This window comes from Ziziphus jujuba, chromosome 2 (genome assembly GCF_031755915.1).
Source record: "Ziziphus jujuba cultivar Dongzao chromosome 2, ASM3175591v1".
Lineage (NCBI taxonomy): Eukaryota > Viridiplantae > Streptophyta > Magnoliopsida > Rosales > Rhamnaceae > Ziziphus > Ziziphus jujuba.
Window position 1 is genome coordinate 14,228,084 of NC_083380.1, and position 13,924 is coordinate 14,242,007.

At 34.6% G+C, this 13,924-nt stretch overlaps 1 protein-coding gene and 1 pseudogene across 1 annotated transcript; both read right to left on the reverse strand.

Annotated features, from left to right (window-relative positions):
* Positions 1-280: 280 nt before the first annotated feature.
* On the reverse strand, positions 281-1,743 carry LOC107418677 (protein TAB2 homolog, chloroplastic-like; annotated as a pseudogene).
* A 7,547-nt stretch (positions 1,744-9,290) lies between these two features.
* Positions 9,291-12,460, reverse strand: LOC107418676 (pentatricopeptide repeat-containing protein At4g35850, mitochondrial). Its single transcript, XM_060814983.1, is given in 12 exon segments — positions 9,291-9,420; positions 9,505-9,570; positions 10,115-10,208; positions 10,426-10,486; positions 10,734-10,953; positions 11,039-11,156; positions 11,430-11,504; positions 11,506-11,522; positions 11,631-11,696; positions 11,885-12,047; positions 12,167-12,245; positions 12,436-12,460. Coding segments are annotated over 12 exon segments (1,098 nt in total). The 3' UTR covers positions 9,291-9,306.
* Positions 12,461-13,924: the final 1,464 nt, after the last annotated feature.

A 13,924-nucleotide genomic window follows, 5' to 3' on the forward strand; every position in this document is an offset into this window, starting at 1 on the left:
TAGAGAATATTACAAGATGATTTTTTCCACTTGCTGTATATAAAGCTCTAACAAGAAACAAAATTTCTCTCCGCCAACAGAACATTCCTCTGCCAACAACTATAAAATTGCTAAAAACTATTTTCATTTTCTTGGTGAATCCACCATCAATATATAAACAATAGATGTTGCCCCGCCCGCAATGGAATAAGACAGTTTTCTAAGCATCCAATTCTGCGAACTGACCTTTATGATTTGGAGAATTAATTGATGAAGTAAAATGACTAAAAATTAGTTCCTTCTAAGCTGCACATTGCAATATCAAGTATTGAAAAGACTTGAACCACCAATGTAACATCATCGATGTATAAAAGTTACCTGCTAATGGTTTAGCACATGAAGAAGCAACAGCTAGTCCTGGAATAAGTGTGTTTTCATTAATTTCAATTCCCAATAAATCCAAATCTAAACTTGCACCAAATACAAGTTTTGTTTCTAAGGATGAGACCTCCTTCTTTACATATGAAAACAGGAGCCTCAACGTTCATATATAAAATGAGAAATAGTTAAAAAACGAGGCACTTTTTTGGCCACAATTCTTCCTAAATGTAATATCAGCAGCAAATAATAGATTAATATAGTGGTTTCTAGTATATAATTGAATTGTAATTGTCAATATAGCAGGCTAAAGTTGCTGTTTGGTACTTCTGTACCTGATAATGGTAACTGGACAAAAGCCCATTTCTCCCCAAAAAGATTTTCCGGAAGTTCCATTAGGAAAGGGTTATCTAATGCAAGAAGTGCCTTAGATCCTTTCTGAACACCAGGATGTCGAGTATATACACTTTCGTAACGTTCATCCTACCACAGAAGCAGTGACAGACACTGAAATCAAAAAAAAAAAAAAAGCAAACCATAAGAATGTTTTCTAAACTAAGCAGATTCAGAGATTGCGACTTCAACACAGGTTACTAATAATCCAAGAATCAAACTTATTAGCAAAACCCCAATTTTTCTTATGGAAAATTACAGTAAAGAAACAAAATTGTTTATGAAACTAAGAAACTACAAAGAAAAAGACTGTAAATAAGAACTCCATACATTCCCTTTTACTAGGAACTGGTTTTATACCAAGGTCGTTACACGCTCTTGATATAATGGTCTGCATCTGTGACCTATACTCCACTATACAGAATCATTCATATAAATCCAACAATATATTCTTATAGTCCACAAAGAAAACTACATATTTGAGCTAAATTTACCTGAGGAAGCAAATTTCATCAGATAGAAGGATGCCCAAATAATCACTAATCGAAACAAGAGCATCTTTCAAAGTAACGCTGTTGATCACATTGTTAGGAAAGTACTTTGTCAACTGTAAAGACAGATATTCATTACAAACTACTAGCTCCCAAACCTTTTTCCCTCTGATATCTGATATGGGTCTTGAGCAAAAGTCCAATTCCCATTCAGAAATACTATCGAGATCAGTTTCCGGATCAAGATAGCTCAATTCAGCAGTTGGGTTTTCATCCTCTTCTTCATCATCGAATTCCACTTCTTCTTGCTCAACAGAAAGTGAGCTTTCGAACACTGAATTGGGTTGAAAAGTTCCAACCTTTGCCATTTTCTTGAGTGATTTATGGAGAAACTGTATGAGATTTTGGTGGGTTTTGCGAGAGAGGTGGAGTTGGAGATGGGTTTATAGGATTGAAAGGTTGGGGTTTTGAGTCTAGTGGGGTTGAAGCTTAAGCTCGCCATGGAAGTTTTCTTCACTAGTAACTGATAAGTTTTTGAGGAAGTGGTATCAAAGGTATTTTAGGAATATTAAAAAATAAAATGGTAAAAAGAAAAAATTTAGGAATGGATGGATATTTATCGTGAGTGCCCTTCCAATAAAGGTAATTGTTCAAATTCCCCCAAGACAAATCTTCACTTTCAGTTTTTGTTCTATTCACTATTGCCATTGGGCCTTACTAGTCCGAGCCTGAAATCTAGGGGAATTTGGCCTTTTACCCTCTTTGGCAGGGCGTTAACAAAATATATCCCTCCTCTTTCATTTTTTTTCCTTCTACCTTTTAATATCAATTATAACCTTAAAACAATTTCAAAAGATATCCATATCCTTTTACATTAAATTTCAATCTATTTCCATGAAAACCCTTTATTTCACCCCATCCCACACCACGAAAAATCCTTTTTAACTTTTCAACTAAAAAACAAAAACCCACTTTTTTTTCTATTTTTTCATCAACTTATAAGCATCATCAGGTAATTTTTATTTTTTTGTTATTGCCATGTGTATGTATATATATTGTGGATTTCATATTTACATCAAATACTTGGAATTTCAAAAATATATAACATTTCTTGAGTACAATGTGATATGTTTAGGAGTGTGAATCGCTTTATTGATGTTTAAAACCGGTTAAAAATTTGAAATTTATGTTAGATTAAGATTTTTATATGGAAGTTATTAAAATCTAAGTTTTCGGATAGATTGACACTAGGTATCAGTAGGAAATGAAGAGACGAAAAAAATGGGACCGATTTGGCCTGAAACGGTGGTCGGAGGTGGGAGAAAATTCTGGGTCGTAATTCGGGTACGAGACCTGATTCGGGCGAGTTTGGGTCGACCGGTTGGAGGTTGACGGAGAAGCGAACGACGTGTCGTATGTTACGAACAACATGTCGTTCAACCGGCCAGCCAGATGACACGTCGTCCTATGAAGACAATACATCGTTAATTAGAAACGACGTGTAGTTTTTGTGCATGTGTAAAGGACCACTTGCCGTTTTGCTGATGTCATCGATGACGTCAAGCCTTTTTTTTTTTTTTGTTTAAGAGTTTTTGAGTTCGAAAGAAGAAAAAAATATGGAGTTGATTAAGGTTTATAGTTTGGCACAAGCTTAAAAATTAAAACTCATATAAATTAATTTTGGAAGTATTAAAAAATGTGAAATTGGTTGGATAAATAAATGTGCTTGATCAAATTTTATGTTATTTTAAGTTGTTTATACATAGTTATATATATATACATATATATGCACTTTAAATGTAGATGAAAATTAGCAGCGTTGGCAATTTAAATTGAAATGGTTATTTTGTATTGTTTAGAATTTTATAAATTCTGTATACATAATTTAGGATTATGGTTATTTATATATGCATACATAGTTGACTATGTGGCTAAAGGTCGTTAAAAAGTTATTGATGTTGTCAAGTTACATTTATAGGTTGTATTTTATAATGGCACCAAAAAGGAATTTGCGATCTCAATCGAAAAAGGTAGTTAAGAAGGTGCAAACTAAGAGATGAGGTGGCAGCATATCAGCACCCGACTCTAAGCGTCGATGAACTACTAGGCAACAATTCAAAGCTGAGAAAGAAACCACCAAACTTCTAGGGCATGTTCCATTCTCCTCTTCCCCATCTGAGATCGTAAGTTTTATATTCATTTATGTAGTTTGGTGTGGTAAGTTATAATACATCTGTCGGTATTTATTCATGAATGTGAATACTTGAGAAAAACTTCACCTGATGGCCATCGGTAATTGCCGATAGGCCATCGGATTTTTTTTAGTTCATTGTATGTTGATTACCGATGGTTTCATCGGTAATTACCACTAGTGCAAAAATGTGAACCCATATGTCTTAACATTTGGTTGAAAATTATTAAATGGTATGATTAAATGGTAGGGTGGAAAAATAAGGTATGATTAAATGGTTGACTTCTGTTCCATTTATGTAATTCATTTTGCAGGCCAACAACGCTCCATAGGAACGGATCTTTCAGAATGCCGATATATTTAAAGTTAGGGCACATTCATTCGGGAATCCAATATAAGCGAACGAAGTAATTACAAGTGTCCTCACAAGTGAGCAGCTGGGAAAGTATAGACAAACATGTTTTGGACACTTACTTGACATGGAAAACCTCAAGTTCTCTAGTCATCTAGTGCATCACCTGCTTTACAGACGAGTTGTATCCAACAATCCAAAAGTACTGGAGTTTAAATTCGGTGGATCTGGAGTGCGATTTACAAAGTGGGAATTTGCACTAATTAGTGGCTTAAAGTTTTTTAAGTGCCCTTCCATATATGATATGCTAAATCCAAAAGGAAATGAGCTGCGCACGAGGTTGCTAGAAGACAAGACTGACTTGAAACCGCCCCAACTGGCTCGAATATTCAAGGGTACATATTTTGTGGATGATTGGGATGCTGTAAGAATTGCATTACTATATTTTTTAGCTCATGGTGTATTTGGAATGGATCCAAAGGTTCAAATAAATAGAAAATTTATTGATTTGGTTGCTGATATCGAGGTATTTAATTCCTACCCTTGGGGCTTTTTGAGCTACAAGGAGACTGACTCATTGCACAATGCATTCCACTATAAAAGACGTGCAGTAAAGAATAAATCACAGTTGTATGACCTAAAAGGTTTTCCATTGGCGTTTTAAGGGACGGTAATATATTTAATACATGTAGTGTTTACTTAAAAATTATATTTAATAGCCTATAATTTATATTTTGTAGGTGTGGGGGTTTGAAGCAATACCTTATTTTGGTAACCATTTTGGTGAGCGGTGGGAAATCCGTTGTCCGAGGATCCTTAGATGGCATGCTACAAGTCAACCGAGCCATTTTGCTATCCATTATTGGTTCACCTAAAATAGCAAGGTGAGGCAAATTTATTTAGACTACATGGTACGACTACATTCAAGTTACATTACCAATGTCCAGTTTCAAAATTTACTTTTTTTTCCTTTCTTCATTTCATGTAGTATGTTGCGCACTGGAGGTTAGATGCTACCGATGAGGAGAAGACTATGGATTACTGGCGAACAATAGCAGTGAACATACATAAAGTTCGCTATACGACACCACCACTTGTAGCACCGATAGCCACCGTTGGTGCTAAAGATGCGTCCAAAGCTGAGAGCATTCTAGTGCCCCTCTAGATGCTAATTGCAGGGTTTGCAATTGTTACTTGCATGCAAATTTGCATTTCATATGTTGTACTAATATATATTGACTTATGTTTTGGATATTGATATTGATTAGCTTGCTTGCTTGGAGGCAAAATTTGATGAATTAAAGAAATTTGTGGATGATTGTCATCACGAAGTGAAGCAAGAGATGGCATCGTTAAGGAAGATGCTTAGTTCTATTATTGACCAACCAAAGCATCAGGTATCATTTAGACAATATAGTATACTTTAGGGTTTCAGCATTATTAAATTATATATTGTAATTCAATAATTACTTGTTGTTAGTTTTTGGGAACTGCAAAATAACCATTGTGTTTTGTAGGCCGAACATCATATGCACACCCATTCACCATCATCTTCAGTGTGACCATCATCCCCTCTGGCACCGTCATTTGGAAAGCAAGCCGAAGAATTTTATGCTCCCATAGAAGGTTCCAATGGCAGGAAGGAGAATGAGGATTATACAACACCGTTCAATCCTATCGTACCTGGAGGAGCCTATGTGGAGGATTCCTAGGCTTTGGTGCCATATCGGCCTCTACATTTGGGGTGGGATATCCGTGCTTCAGCTGACAGTCCACATCATGACCAATCAGCTGAGAGTGAGGTGGAAGCTTGGATGCATAAAGTTGGTGATAAAAGCCAATTCAGTAGAGTTTACCACCAGTCACATCATGTCATCTCTCCTTACACCGACCCGTGTAAGAAGAAGGTCAAATTTAATCTTAATTGACATATTGATGCATCGAAGGAAAGGACATTTGATGAGTGGTATAGGGTGGCACCGAACAAAGCAACTGTGTGTACATCTTATATGACGGTGGGGAAGAAATTTTTTGTTGAGCTACTTACCCCTGCAGGATGGTTGAGTTCTGATGTAAGTTATATTCTTTAATTCCATGTAAATTCATTATGTTTGTACGTTTGGAATGATGTTTTATTTATCACCTCACACTTGTTTTTTATTTCCTTTAATGTTTTTTGCAGTATATTGACACTATTTTGTATTTCATATGAAAATGGCAGTTTGAGAATGAGAAGATGTTCACCCACAACTGTGCCATATTAGACATGTTATTTTGGGTAAGAAGATGGGATGTTACTGTGTTGCTTAATGTCATATTGATGACATTTTATATTGTATTTATTTAATTATTTGGCAGTCATCCATCAAAGGTTGTTATCCCACATGGGAGGCATCTCAAAGCACATATTCATGTAATTCAACACTTCGTAGCTATGTGCATGGGAAGTCACCCAAACTTAGCGTGCCGTGGTGGAGATGTGATTATGTAATTCTATACACATATTTAAAAAAATTCTGACTAAGTTTTCCAATTTGTGGATAATGAGGTTATGTTCTAATTTTCAGGTGTACATCCCTGTCAACAATGGAGGCGCCCATTCTTTGGTAGCATATGTGGACTTGAAGGCTCGACATATTGATTTATACGATCCAAATATGGGAAATAAATATGTCCAGAATAAAGAGTTGGACAATGCAAAATGCCTTAAGTATATGCTGCCTTACCTATTAAGGGATGGGGGATATTACAAGAAGAATTTGGACGTGCTTCCCACTTTAAAGCCATTCACGATTACCATGATCAAAGATGCACCCTGCCAAGATAATGGGTATGAATGTGTTGTCATTTCCAACTACTTCTATTGCTGCTGTTTAATTGTGCTTACGTGTGGAAATTCACGTGGTTGGTTTTCATTAATGATATTCATTAATGCTATTCTGCAAGGGTGATTGTGGCGTCTTCACTTTGAAATTTATTGAATACAAGAGCAGTGAGGAGAACCTTTTATTTGGCCCGAAAGACATTAGCTTGTTTAGAAAAAAATATGTTATTGACTTGTACTTTAATAAATTTTCAATGTAGATCGTATGTTTAATGTTATGACACCCTATATTAATGGTATCTTAATATGCAGAATCTAGCTTTAGTAATGATAACCGTTGATAAAATAAGGGGAAAAAAAACCCTTGGTAATGATAAAAATTCAAACAAAGATGATTACCGATATGCTTTCAGTAACATCAATTCAAATATTTTTTGACTCCAAAGAGTCCACTAATGCATGTTTCCGGCAACAACATGCAAAATATACATTCACCATTGACCCTAAATAGAAAAAACCCCAAAATTTTGGAAAAAGTTCTCAAATTGGCAAAAAAATTTGATTACCATAGGTTTCATCAGTAATTACTGAAACCCCAGTGGTAATCACATTTTATCAATTTTTTGGCCCCCACAAGTCGACTAATGAGTGTCAAATGCAACAACATGCAAAATATACATTCTTCAATGATTCTAAGGAGAAAAAATACCAAGTGTTAGGAAAAAGTTCTCAAATTGGCAAAAAATACTTGATTACCGTAGGGCCTTCAGTAATTATGGATGAAACCTACGATAATCCGTTTAAACTTATAAATCTATTACCGTAGGTTTCATCTGTAATTACTGAAGGTCCTACGGTAATCAAGTTTTTTGCCAATTTGAGAATTTTTTCATAACGTTTGGGGTTTTTTCTCCTTGGTATCATTGGAAAATGTATATTTTGCATGTTTTTGCATTTAACACACATTAGGGACTTGTGGGGGCCAAAAAAGTTGTCAAATGTGATTACCGTAGGGCCCTCGGTAATTACCGATGAAACCTTCGGTAATTTTTCCAACAAGTTTAAACTTATTACAGTAGGTTTCATCGGTAATTACCAAAGGCCCTATGCCAATCAAATTTTTTTGCCAATTTGAGAACTTTTTTAGAACTTTTGGGGTTTTTTCTCCTTAGAATCATTGAAGAAACTATATTTTGCAGGGGACTTGTAGGGTCCAAAAAGATTGTCAAATATGATTATTGTAGGGCCTTCGGTAATTACCGATGAAACCTTCGATAATTTTTTCATCAAGTTTAAATTGATTACAGTAGGTTTCATCGGTAATTACCGAAGGCCCTACGATAATCAAGGTTTTTTGGCCAATTTGAGAACTTTTTCCTAACGTTTGGGGTTTTTCTCCTTAGGATCATTGAAGAATGTATATTTTTCATGTTGTTGCATTTAACACACATTAAGGGACTTGTCTGGGCCAAAAATTTGGTAAAATGTGATTACCATAGGGGTTTCGGTAATTATCGATGAAACCTACGGTAATGTTTCAAGCAATTACAAATTGAATGTTTTCACTTATTAATGTCATTTTTTTCTCTTACTTTGTCAACATTTATCATCGATAAAACTATATTTAACATGTTCTTGGTGGAAACACACACGATTGAAGTTGTCGGATGGAATTGTGGTGATTCTCTTACGACGGTGGACAAATGTCAATTACCGATGATGCATCGGTAAATACCATTGGGCAGTAATAGCATCCGTGAAACAGTAAAAAACATACAAAAAATTGAAGACAAAATGATATTTTAGAAACACAATACAACAGATGACTTTGCCAACAAAACAACACATAAAACCAATGTCTATTATGCCAAAACGCACGTTATGCAGTTGAGCTACTAATTGCATTCCTTACTGCATTACATAACACACGCATACCGCATAACATGCCCCCATTGTCTTAATACAGCATAGAGCAATTTATGGTCCTTCAGTTGAATGGTGCTGTTGGTTGGTAGTGCTATCAAGAGGTATGGCGGCCGAGCATGATCGGCTGCTATGACCAATCTATTTGGGACACTTTCTTTGTTGGGGCAAGTTGTACACTTTGATAATTCTAATCCATATCAAATCCCTTTGATAATTCCAATTTTTTGATTAATTCTAAGTTCTAAATATTAAACCTCGCTTAATAGCCAACAAAAGACAAAGTTGACACCTAATAGGGTCGGCCAGGTCCTGTTCCAAATCTGGTGCGAAGGCTGTCACAAGTCTATGAAACTTGTAGGAGCCATGGATCATCTTCTAGGATCTCGCGTCCCTGCAATTTCATAAACAAAAAAAAGTTCATAAGATTTGTCAAAAAAGATGGAAAATTGGAAAAGAAAAAAATTTTGAGTCACGTGGATGGGTATATATATATATATATTATATACTTTAAATTAAAGTGAAACAATAAATGTCTCTAGTGAAGCAAGAGACTAACTTTTAAGCCATTGTAATATGCTTCCACAGCAAGAAGTGAAGGAGTAATCTTTCGAGCTTGCATCAAGTCCCAAATATAGTTAGCAGTAGTATATCCACCAATCTGCAAATATCAAAAGGAGTTCTTGAATGAGAATATTTCCTCAAATGTAGAAACATAAAATTATCCATGAGGAACCACAAAAGACAAAGTACAATCACCTTTCTCATCCCTAAGCTAATAAAAAGGGATCAAATGAAGCTCTGACAGCATCTTTTCGCCAGAGGCTATAAGGAGAAGGTCACTCCCCATTTTTGGGCTCAAGAAAAAGTCCCTCTCAGTCATTTTCACCTATGGTGGAGAATGAAATCACGTTAGACTAATTCCTTGATTTACTTTTTAACTCAGATAAGAAACTGCAATTACTCAACCTACCAGTGTATCTTGTACAAGCTGCATTCCCTTGGGGGTATGCCCAATCATGGCTCCCTCTATAAGTGTCTGGAGACATATATTATACAAAATTAACGTCCAGCTATTAGAATAATCCTTCAAACATTTCAGAGAGAACAACACAAATAATATACTTTCTTGAGTCTTAAATGGAAAATGTGCCAAACATGAAGGTGTATAATATAATAGAATAAATAGCAACATTTATATTACTAAGCAACACACAACTAGCCAACCATAAATGCTATGGAAAGAGTTTATGCATGGCAAAAGGAAAAAGAAAATATTAGTTTTTCTGGTAAAAAAAATCATAACATATCAGACGTCTGGATGGACCATGTGGATACCCATGAAAGGGAAAGTGTTGTTGTATTTCCTGAATACGTGTAGAGTTCAAAGAAGGCAGATTATTGCACACATAATCTGACATCAAGTACTATCCAAAAATGATTTGGCTGAATCATCCAAAAATCAGGTTCAACGTAAATTCTTACTAATTTCAAAAGGAAGCAGAAACTATGAAATAGCATTCAAATATAGAGAATGAAGATGCTTTGACATAATGCCAAAGATTTTTTGCCACCAAACTTACTACATATAGTTCTGGCGCTGCAGGCTTTTTCGCATTCATGTGGTCTTCAAAAGTTTTAAGAGCATTATCAATGTCCCTTGCACGTAGATAGCACCTGAATCAAAGCGCCAGTGACAGAGACCAGTTTCTTACGGTGAGCTAATCAACTAACAAGATATTTTACCAAGAAAATTAACAGAATAAATAGGACATAACAGAAAAAAGCATCTTCTTGGGAATAGAACATAGCAAGCGAAACAGAACCAGTTTAGAATCTCCAAAAGAATTTTTTCCCATCCAATGAAGATAATATTATTAAAAAAATCACTTACCTCATAATTTGCATTACAATGAAGATATTTGGATATTTCTCATCCTTTGAGTTTCCATCAACTGACATAATAAACAGAGATTAAAAAAAGAAAGCTAAAATAGCATTAAATTAGTCATAGAACATATATAAGTCACAGGTATACTAATATAAAGGTATATTACTAATATCAAGAAATAACAGACAACAGAAAAGCATAAAGTAGATAACAAAATAACAATAGAATAACAGACCCACAATTGCCTATACACAAAGAAGATAATAGAGATTTGCCTGTTGAGTGATGTTAAGCCGAAATATTTGAGATGCAAAGAAGTACCTCTACATTTCCCAGGTCTGCACAAGCATGAAATGCAACATGATATACAGTTAGTTGCCTATTCAAAAATCCACCACGCCTATGAGCATATTCAGCAGTGGGAAGATTATATAATTCCTCCTCAGCGACACCCATCATCAGATTTTCAGATGAGGCACTGGATACTTCAACTGATGTCCACTCTTTTGACCGCTCAACGAACTTAATGATCTTTCAGCAAAGGGAATATCACAGAAACATCAAAAGCTAATGATATGAAATCCTAATTTAAGAAGAGAGATCCTATAGCAATTGCTTTAGTGGCAAAATCTTCTGGAACAGGCAATTTGTTCTTAAGTGCAGCAATAAGCCCTGCATAGCAGAACTTGTTTAACCCAAGACCAGCTGCAGTCATATCACAAATGATCGCATATCTGTAGATTAGAATGAAAGTTTAGTTTGTTATATGCCGAAATTAACCAAAAGTATATCATAAAGCATATAGGACAACTTATAAATTAATTTGCAGAGCAGGCATTTAAATGTAAAATTTTGGAATGAATTCATGTAAAATCATCCACTAAGGTAAAGTAAAGCCAATTTAATCACTGGTATAGCGGACTATCAAGTTTCTAGGCTAAGGTTTATGACCATAATTATTGCAATTTGCAACTAGGTAAAACAAGACAACTAAAAGGGTGGCATACGCTTGATCTATACAGCCAGCAGCAGCACATGCATTGAGTAGACACACATAGGTTTGCACCATCGGCTTCATATTTCTTCATCTCATCCAAAATCTTCAATCACATTGAAAGTAAACAGATCAAAATTTACTCCAAAATCCGACATAAGTTTATGGATTCTAAAAAAAATCTGAAGACTTACAAAGCATCTAAGAAACATACCCGAATTGCCTGGTCAGAGTACTTGCATTTCCCACACAATGAAACTAAAATGTTGTATAAAGTAACCTATAACACAAAGCAATACATTGTAATAGCTAGGGGAAAAAAAAAAGAAAAAAAAAACACAAAGTAACTTTATACAAAATTTCCAATCTTGAAAGAATTTAATAGTCAGTAGTTAAGAATTAATGCAGATCCATGTGAAAGAAAACAAAAACGAAAAAAAAAAAAAGCATATGTATACAAATACATACATCAAGGACCAAATCCATGGATTTCATTTGGTCAAAAAATTAGAAAGCATCCTGCAAGCAAGAGCCTTTCATGGTTCCAATGATGAGAGAATGGAATCTATCCCTAGTTGGCTGTACTCCATCCAGCATCATATCATCATACACATCTCTCTGCAAAAAATGCCTACCACCACCATTATAAAAAAAGAAAAAGAAAAAAAGAACACAACTTTCACAATTTCTCCAAAAAATTTTTAAAAAAAATCCCAAAACCACAAAAAGAAAATCAAAATTAGAATCTACCTTCTCTGTGCGGTGAGAGAACCGATAACAGTGTCATACTTAGAGACATTGCTTGCGTAGTTCCTCCTTGCGTATTCCTCTGTTGAAGCCGCAGTGAAGTATCACCGTCCCACCTCTCACAGCAGTGAATTACGCTGCCCTGAATTATAACAATCTAAAATATACTATTTATTTTTTTAAAAAAAAAAAACTATTTCATTATTAGCGAAAGAGTAAGAAAATGTCTGGGGAAAATCTTAAGAATTTGAAAATGGAGAGGAGAAGATTACCAGTGATTGATCGAATGAGCCTCATGCTTTCCTACTTCGCTGTTGTCTGCCCGTTGCTTCTGCTCCTAGGGCTCTCTAAAACCCTGCATTTTTCTCTCTGAGTCGCCTCTTCACCATTTCCTTCAAAACGCACAATCTCCAAGCTTACAATCCGGCTGATGCGAAAGGAAATAGAGGGTTTGTAATGGGCTGGATATTGATTATAAGGAGAAGAGAACAGTGAAGAAAAAAAAGAAAAAAATAGAAAAAAATAAAATAAAATAAAAATATTTAATTTGGATAAAGGATATTTTGGGATTATCAAAAATTGAGAGGGTATAAAAAAAAAAATACCAAATGAAGGGGTAAAAATCGTTCCCTGCAAGGGTATTGGGCCAAATTTCCTTTAAATCTAAACACAAACTTGTCATGGGCCTAATTCAGATCCCCATCATTGTCCTGTTCGAGGCCTAATTTGGGCCTCCATAACAACACCTTGAGTTGGTAAATCCACCCCAGTCCTCATATGAACTTCTTAATGGAACAATGTTATTTTCATCTCAGATTTGATCCACTCATAAACCTCATCCTTTCCAATGATATATATTGACTTCGTGTTATAGATTTTCACACTTTCAATTAAATTTTTATTTTTAAATGGTTATTTAAGATGTCATTCATATATATATATATATATTAATAATGATCCAAAGTCGAAATCTCATTTTTTTTCAATATATATAAATATAGACGTATATATATATATATATAGTTATAGTTATTTATATGATTTGTCAAGTCTCGTTGTCACTAACTTGACTTTTTTGTCCATTCTCTATGGCCATTCGGCCCGACCAATCCTAGTCTGAAATATAAAAACCAATTTGTCATTGGCCCAAGTTGGAACCCCATCTTAACCCTGTTTAAATTGCTCTGTTAAGCAGTTCATTTGAGGGCTAAGATGGATTTATCAACCCGAGGTCTTTCCAATTGGGAAGCCGAAATGAGTGGATTCCAACTTGGATCGTAATTTCAAAAATTTATAAATAGCATTTTAAGTGCTGATTCAAAAATAAAAACCCAATTGAGAATGTGACCATCTATAACACTTCTTATGTCAATATTTCTCTCACTATATTATTCATAAGACTTATCATGCTATTATATTATCCTACTGTTATAAATTGGAAGAAAACTACAAAAACAATTATATAAAAGACTGCTATAAACCAAGATATTTAGTAAATTTATTTTGATAAATTATCTTGACCATTAAATAAATACACCTCATGAGCAAGAAACGGAAAACTAGATATTATTACTCAAAAAAAAAAAAAAAAAGAAGGAAAACTAGGTGATATCATATTGAAACAAATTATTAGACGCACCTAATCAAGAGCCAATATGATACTTTAAATATACATATATATATATATATATATATGTAAAATATTAAATATACCAACTGTGATGGATTGCACTATGGTTCTTGGAATCAATGATGGTGGGT